At 33.7% G+C, this 8,436-nt stretch overlaps 1 protein-coding gene across 8 annotated transcripts in view; it reads right to left on the reverse strand.

Moving 5' to 3' along the window:
• Positions 1 to 276: 276 nt before the first annotated feature.
• Positions 277 to 8,436, reverse strand: part of LOC110465763 (ELKS/Rab6-interacting/CAST family member 1-like) — a 29,234-nt gene continuing 21,074 nt past the window's right edge. For 6 of the 8 annotated variants that reach the window (XM_021521834.1, XM_021521833.1, XM_021521832.1 and 3 more), the window contains 2 exons: positions 6,094 to 6,261; positions 277 to 5,363 (listed from right to left, as the gene is read on the reverse strand). In XM_021521834.1, the coding sequence (XP_021377509.1) occupies positions 5,151 to 5,363; positions 6,094 to 6,261 (381 nt within the window). In that variant the 3' untranslated portion in view covers positions 277 to 5,150. The remainder of the gene's footprint in view (positions 5,364 to 6,093; positions 6,262 to 8,436) is intronic. The other 2 variants (XR_002464650.1, XR_002464649.1) reach the window with 2 other exon arrangements.

Below are 8,436 nucleotides of genomic sequence, written 5' to 3' on the forward strand. Positions count from 1 at the left end.
GATTTAAGACTTGTTATATTATTGCATTTTTTTCTCTGCTTTTGGCTGAATATCAGTGCAATCTAATAACAAGTGTTTTACTGTACATAGTTAGTGACATGCTTAACATGGAGGCTCTATTCATGCTTCAATAATAAATACAAATGGGTTATTTATGAATAGGACATCCAGACACAGGCAAAAGTGGAGACCAGAATTGTATTTACCTGTTAAACAAGAAATACCTCTCATACAGAGGAATAAAACAAAGCAACAAAAACAACAGACCCATTCATCAACAGTAAATAAATATATATAACTTTAATATGACAGGTAGCTTAGGTGTAGATACATGTTTTAGCTGTATGTGCTACAGTGGCTATAGACAGTTATCCTGCTGGTCTTCATTGCTACAACTTAAGGAGGTATGCTACTCTACAACTTAAGGAGGTATGTTCCTTTATAACTTAAGGATGTATGTTACCTTACAACTTAAGTATGTATGTTACCTTACAACTTAAGGACTATGTTACTTTACAACTTAAGTACGCATGTTACCTTACAACTTAAGTAGGTATGTTTACAACTTAAGTACGTATGTTACCTTACAACTTAAGGATGTATGTTACTCTACAACTTAAGTACGTATGTTACCTTACAACTTAAGGACTATGTTACTTTACAACTTAAGGATGTATGTTACCTTAAATACGTATGTTACCTTACAACTTAAGTATGTATGTTACCTTACAACTTAAGGACTATGTTACTTTACAACTTAAGGATGTATGTTACCTTGCAACTTAAGGAGATATGTTGCTCTACAACTTAAGGACATATGTTACCTTACAACTTAAGGTCCATAACAGGTCTATATTATGAAACCTGTACAATAACATACTTTGATCAGGACAAAGTTGATTTATTGATAAGACAATTACCGGTAATATAAGTCAGTGTTGACAAATCTTGTCACTTGTTACTGATGCACCTAGAGGGAAATTCCCTTTAGTTCAACCAGTACAGCACTGGACTAGAGATCTGTAGTCAGGTGTTCGACTCCTAGTAGAGGCGCTCAGGAAACAAAATGAGCTCAGTTACTATATGTAAACATTGATGCATGGCCATTAGGTATTTGTTATTTTTTCAAGTGGTCAACTCCATCACAAGTCACAGATGTTATGTGTAAAGTAGCATACATCCTTAAGTCATCATCATTTAGCAGCAAGTTGGTGGCACTGAAGACAATGCTATACTATAAAGCTACAGGGACAGATAATGATTCGTTGATAAAGAGCTTTGAACTTCACCCCAGGTTCAAAGCGAAAAATGCATTGAAAAGATATAAACGTACAAACACATGTTCACTGACTCAGGTCTGAAGTGGACAATTTACGTGGACAGACTCATAGAAATGCTGTTTAAACTTCATACCATGTAACATATACACACTGAAATCAAATTATTCTGGAATTATTTTGGTACCGGTAAGTTTTGTCAGATCTACTTGAACTTTCAAATTATTACAGATTTCCCAATAAACAAAAATTCCCATTTTTTATGCAACAATTAATTCATAAACAATTTTAATACATATATGTGAATAAAATTTCAGGAATAAAAAGTGAAAAAGAAAAAATAATCGTAAAAATTATCTATAACTTAAAACTAATTCAAAGAAAATACAATGAAATCCTCAATTTTTCCTACATTTGAAACATTAAAAAAAAATGAAATAGGAAATATTGTAGCTACAACATTACTCTTTTATTTTAATGTACAGTTAACTGAGAATACATAAGTAAAAAAGTTCATCCCACTACTTCAAAGCCTTGTCAGCTTAAAAGGTTGAAATAAAAGATCTATGGTACAAATACATGTACTGAACAGAAAATTAACTCATTCACCCCTGAAATTTCATAATGAATTATTCCAACCTTTGAATTGGAAGAGTTCAAATGTTTCTTCAGTGGTGAATGAGTTAATATGATGTGTGAAGACCAGGAACATAAAAAAATTATCATAATAACGAGACAAAAATCATTGTTAAAATGTCTGCTTAAGCTAACAATGCTTTAAATATCTGTTCCTAGACTCTTGTTGTTTACTGCCTTGTCAGCTTGGATTAATTCATATTTTCTATGACACAAGTTTCCACATCATTTGATGATTCAATGACAGAATCCAATATTTAAATGTATAAATCAATATTCTCAAAAAAAAAAATCATCCTAAAAAAAATCAAATTGAAAACTGTATACCAAGAATTTTTCGCTGCAGTATAATTTTTCGCCTTTTTTTCGCCTGACGTAATGAAGGTGTCAAATTTATCATTACAGTGAATAATTATAAACAACACAATATGCTTAGTTATTAAATGTGAAGGGCGAAATTAACACTAGGTTAATATGGATTATTCTGCCGAGGGTGAAAGCTTTGCTCTGCAAAATTTTCCAGGTATACATAATGGCATGTTTGAATATTTTAGATATCTACGTCATAGGAAAATAAATCTAAAACAAACCAGACTAATTAAATTATATATTGATTATAAGTTATTTTCTATCTAATAACATAAAATAAAAATCTCATTTAAAAGTAACACTTGACTATCTGCAGGAAACTACAGTATTTGGACGGATTTAAGTAAACGATACCTTGTGTTAAATAAAAACAACGGAATGTCATGAAAATATCACAATAAACACAACTAAGAGATATCAATCACAGATCATACCTGAAATCAACTTCATCACAGACACTTGATAGCAATATGTTAATTACATGTTAACTTGTTCCACAACACAATACCCGATTAGTCTTACTCTCAGGGGCCAGGCACAGACTAACCCCACACTATATAAGCATAGAAGGGGTGGGGGTTAGTCTTTGCCTTTCCCCTGTGGTCGTTCTAAGAGATAACAAGAGTACCACCATTTTAAGACTGTTAAAACTGTTAAAATTGCAAACAGCTGCTTGAGAATACTGATCCAGACAAGAATATTTTTATTGTAACAATCCGTCTTCTAGATTTTTTTGATTTTTTTTTCGTTTTGAAATGTCACAGTAAAAAATACATGAATGGTATACAGATGGGTATCTTTTTTTCTAAATAATTCATTTTTTTCAACATGTTTGATACATATTAAGTATTCGCTGAAAATTTTGCATGTTACAGGAATGAAGGTTTTATCAAATTTACAATAAAAGTTACAGCCGAGTCAATTTGTTCACTAAAAATTAAATAATTTAGAAAAAATTATGAGGATGATAAATAATTCTATCTAAATGACAACAAATACCAAAGTAAGGCAAGACTTTTTCGGTAAAACCAAAACCATTTCTTTTACAATGAAATTATTCTAGAAAAAAAATCATACTCTACCACATCTGGATAAATACAATATATGCAACAAAAAACAAACTTAGCTTAAACTTTCTTTACAGGAAAGAATAGAAAACTCCTAAAACATCAGAACTGATGTCTTTTGAACTGGCAGCATAGCATGAAAAATCTAAATGACCACACATCTTTTTTTATTTTTCTTTATTGCTATCATGCGATTCCTCCAAATCTTCTACATGCAGTTTACCATATCCCACCCATCTCAATTACAAACCCGAAATAAGCCCATTATTTAGTATAAAATCCTAGTTCCTTCCTACATCTTTATAGCCTGTCAATGAGCCTGGCATGGCTTATTACATTTGAACAGCACAGCAAATCATTTCAATTCTTCATAAGTTTTAATCATCATCAAATAATAATATTTGTTATTGATGAATGACAAAATGATGTTGAATTTAATTTTCCTTTACAAGGAATGATGTTTATACAAGTAAAATTATTCATTTTCACAAAGAGATTCATTCTTCCATTTCTAACCTCCAATTATTATGAAAAATTCATCAGTATTGAAGCTACATTGTATATAAAATGTCACAGATATCCAAACTATCTTAATGAATACTGGTTCTTTGAGGACTCACACAACTAAATAAGCCAATCAGCAAGTGTTTCATACGATCAGTGTAATCCCTACCTAAAATTCCGGTTAAATACAGTGCCTCCGAGTAATTTAAATGTAATTGTTGACATATTTTTATTGAATGAAATCTACAGATATTGAACTTTGGAAATATGATTAGTTTTACTAGATTTATGAGCGACGTTGGATTTATATGGTGATCAAAAGTCAGGGGGGTGTTCCCATCACACTTCACCGGTGAGGCTTGTAAACTTCCGGTTGTCAAAAGCAGAAGCTTGTAGCGCTCTTATATGCCACTAAACTCACAAAAACTGCCTTTTGAAGCCTTTGTCAGCTATGTATCTATAAATCTAGACAGTTGTCAAAAGTGGTGAACTTCAAATATTAGAGCTATTAGCTCAAAGCTAAATAATAGCATCAAGTAAATGATTAAGTTGTGCGAGTTCTTTAAGTAGACGTGACAAACTAATATGAAATCGACTATTATACCGACATTTTTCTGCCTTTATTTATCTACCAAAAGTACAATCGTGGTGAAATAGAAGTACAGACCATTTTGATCATGTGACACGTCTTACAGATCATGTGACACCAGTGATTCAGGCTGTCCCACTGCTAACACTAATTAACAGTCATTGCCTGGTGGTCTTGTGTAGACCATTTTAATCTTCCATCAGTCTAGGATTAGAAAAGCACTTGCATATACTATAAGTCTTAGTAACTATCAGATTTGTGTTAGGTCAAGTGGACTGATCAACATACTATATATCAGCATATCTGTGGTCAGAGATTACTACTTTTTGTCAATCATAATCAGCTAAAAATTATATTTGTATGTTCAGAACCATTTCCAAACGTTTGCCTTCATTTGTTATAAACCAGAAGGTGATTACAATGTACTAACCTCCTAGTTCTAACATATATCAAAGGAAGTAAACCTTACAACAAGCAAATTAATCTACAATAAATAAAACAGGGCATGGTTGGAGCAGGTTACCAGTCAGAAGCTACATAGTGACACAACTTTCTGGAAGTAGGCCTTTATAAAAAAAGACTGCAGTTTAAAAAGCCTTGGTATAAGGAGGAACTGATCACCAGATTCTCTGTTTTTTCTCATTTGTTACATAGCTGCTCTGTCGACTAAAATGAAGAAGCCTCAGGGTGTACAAGATGAGACATCAATTAATACTGCAGTACGTTGGAGCTTGACGTCCCGGTTGTGGACATTGTGTGTGACAGGTTACGCATGCTCTCTGCCAACTTCTCAAACTCCTCCCATTTCTGAGTGTGGACGGACGACTCCATCTGTTTCAGATGCTGGAGCTCCTGTACCTTGGACTCCATTAAGTGCATCTGGGACCTGAGGGTGTTGATATCGCGATCTTTCGTCTCCAACTGTAATGTTAAAATTCATACTGTTAAAATCATCTGGCCCTCGAGTAAAAGCAGCATATTGCAAGCAATCCATTATAGATCCCCCATCTCCATCTTTCATCAAAACTGTGGTATCAAAATGTACAATGCTTGACAGTTGAACATGAGACATGATTTCAGTACACAATACTTAACCTTCCAGAGAGGTTTGCGCATACAAAATTTGACGATTGCAGGCAACACGTACACAGTAAACAAAGGGCCATAACCCTGTGTAGCGGCACAATACCCTATTTTAGTAGATTACACTCCATCATCCCATGAGGTACTGACATAAACAAATGGCAATTGTAGGTAACAGTTTATAGGAGATATGCCCCACACAAAGTGACACATTGGTGGGATGACTGACAGACTGACAGCCAATACAAACCTATAATTATCTCTGGTAGTACTGGAGTCGGGATTAATAAAATTAGTGCAAGATACGAACCAATTGACAGAAAAATGGTTTAAGAGTTATCTACCTTGCATTATGGTTTTAGAGTTATCTGCCTTGCATTATGGTTTTAGAGTTATCTACCTTGCGTTATGGTTTTAGAGTTATCTACCTTGCGTTATAGTTTTAGAGTTATCTACCTTGCATTATGGTTTTAGAGTTATCTACCTTGCATTATAGTTTTAGAGTTATCTACCTTGCGTTATTGTTTTATAGAGTTATACCTTGCGTTATAGTTTTAGAGTTATCTACCTTGCGTTGCAGGTCAGACACATGGTCCACTAGAAGAGTCTTGTCTTTGCGTAGCTGAGCGTTTTCATGTTCCACCCCGCTCTGGTAGCTCTCGAGCTCCGTGATGCGACTCCGAGATGTATTCACGCTGAGATCAAGGGATGTAGCCACTGCTTCCTGCTTCACCAACTGGAATTATACAGAATGTTATGGTAACATGGTGTCTTACATACTGTCTCTGTGATTGTGTGAGAGTGATCTCCCCTAGAATGTTTTGTGTGAGAATAGTCTCCCCGAGTATTCTAAATTACTTGAACCTTACTATTACATGTATGGGTTTTCTAACAAGTGTATCTTCTTGTGTTTCCTTCATTTCCTTGGGTTTATATGTCTGGTCACAATGAGGAACTATTTTCCCCCAATTTCAATTTACATCTCTGAGATCACATCCTCAAATTTTCAGGGGTTAGGCTGACTAAATATTCTCTGCAACCCTGGAATATGTCATGATGAAACTTAAGGCTCTATACACGCCACCTGGTGGATGATACCAGTTAGACTAGTTTGATGTAAATTGACTAGATTTGATGTCTGATATCTCTCTTTTGTATTCTTCAAAGACAGGTATTTCAGCCTAGCGATTGGCCAGGTTTTTTTTACCTGAAACTTATCAAATTGCTTACCATATACTTTTGATTTTGTCATGACATATTCCAGGGGCACAGAGAATGTAGGTGATCAAAACCCCCTGGATGTTAGTGTTCTCAGGTCATGGTAACGAAGCATATTCCCTTAATTTGAGTTTACATAATGTTTCAAACATTCAGCAGATGGCCTATTACAGTATTAATCAGCAGGGTTATCTTACAACATCTGGAAATTACAAAAAATATGTTGCTCTGGTAAGAGATATTATGTAGAAGATACAATTTCCTTTTTTTATTTTTGTTGCCAGAAAACATCAATCACTAGTTTGACAAAAAATTCAACTGTTGCAAAAATACTATTACATTTAGTTCCTGTAATTGTTTAGTTATTCTTGGTGGGTTATAAGTGATGTTGAGAAATTAGACATCAAATTTGTTTTTGTGGCAGATTTCATGCATTAAAAAAAAGAAGATATTTATATGTATATGAACTTTACTTAAACTATTTCACAATGTTTGCTGGAAAAAGTGTAAGAATATTACTGTTGAAATAAGAATGTAGTTAGCTTTCTGTTTCGTGAGTATATATAACTAATTGTAAATTCTATAGGAAATGTTATGATTATTATCAAATTTTGAATATCACATGCAGGATGAAAATCAAGGGGCATAATTTTATATTCAGTTAAAATAATTATTGTATTTGAAAATCAGTGATAAGTTTCATTAGTGTGTAAACACCACAAGTCAAATCTAAATTTTGTCATGTTCATCATCTCATTTAACAGGTAGTGCTGCATTAACATTACAAGTGACTTAAAAAGTTAGTTTTAATGCTAAACGGCAACACTGCATGAACCAAAGTTTTAAACATGCTGAGTATGTAATCTGTAGTTGATTTGAGGTATTCACCACCTCAAAACATCACTGAAGTCTGAATTGATTCTGTTATTGACAATACTCAATAAAAGTGATTTAGATATTATTTTGAAGAGATCCCTTTAACAAGCGTAACGAGGAAAGCATCTAGTAGCCTCCGGGCTGTATGCAATCCACGTTAAAGAAATAAAGAATTATAACAAGCGTAACAGAGGTCAATATCTTTTCCAATGCCTCCGCCAGGAGTCGAACCCGAGACCTCTGGTTTACTAACCTTGTGCTCTACAGAATAAGCTTAAGAGAAATTCTCTTAGTCGATAGGTAGCGGCTAGTATTTTTTACCAGGGTGACACCAGTCAGTAAGATATGCAGTATGGAAGTATTTCTCTTTCTGTCTGTTTAGTTAGGCAAGTTCTGTATTACTTTTCATTTCAAGTTATTTTGTAATAATGTGAATGAAAAACAATCCTTCGTTATTTAGACTTAATACTCACATCCCCCTCTTCAGTGCTTTCTTTAGAGTCATCTGTCTTTTTAATAAAACCACAAATTCCAAAATCATTATGCTAAATCTGATGATTTAATGATCAGAGTTCAGTTTACCTGAAGTTTTTGTACTGTTTTTTAGTATCCTTGTTTTAGCAGCTGCTACTCCAGGTGACTAGTTTAAGTTATAATATGCCATGTATTTAAATGTACATATCACACACTGATAGGTTTATGTGATGCTAATGTCTGCTGATGTACCTGTGTATATGTATATCTGCTAGCCCAATCATGTTATATGTGTAACTTGTTTATGTGATGCTAATGTCTGCTGATGTACCTGTGTATATGT

Source organism: Mizuhopecten yessoensis, unplaced genomic scaffold (assembly GCF_002113885.1).
Source record: "Mizuhopecten yessoensis strain PY_sf001 unplaced genomic scaffold, ASM211388v2 scaffold11101, whole genome shotgun sequence".
Taxonomy (NCBI): Eukaryota; Metazoa; Mollusca; class Bivalvia; order Pectinida; family Pectinidae; genus Mizuhopecten; species Mizuhopecten yessoensis.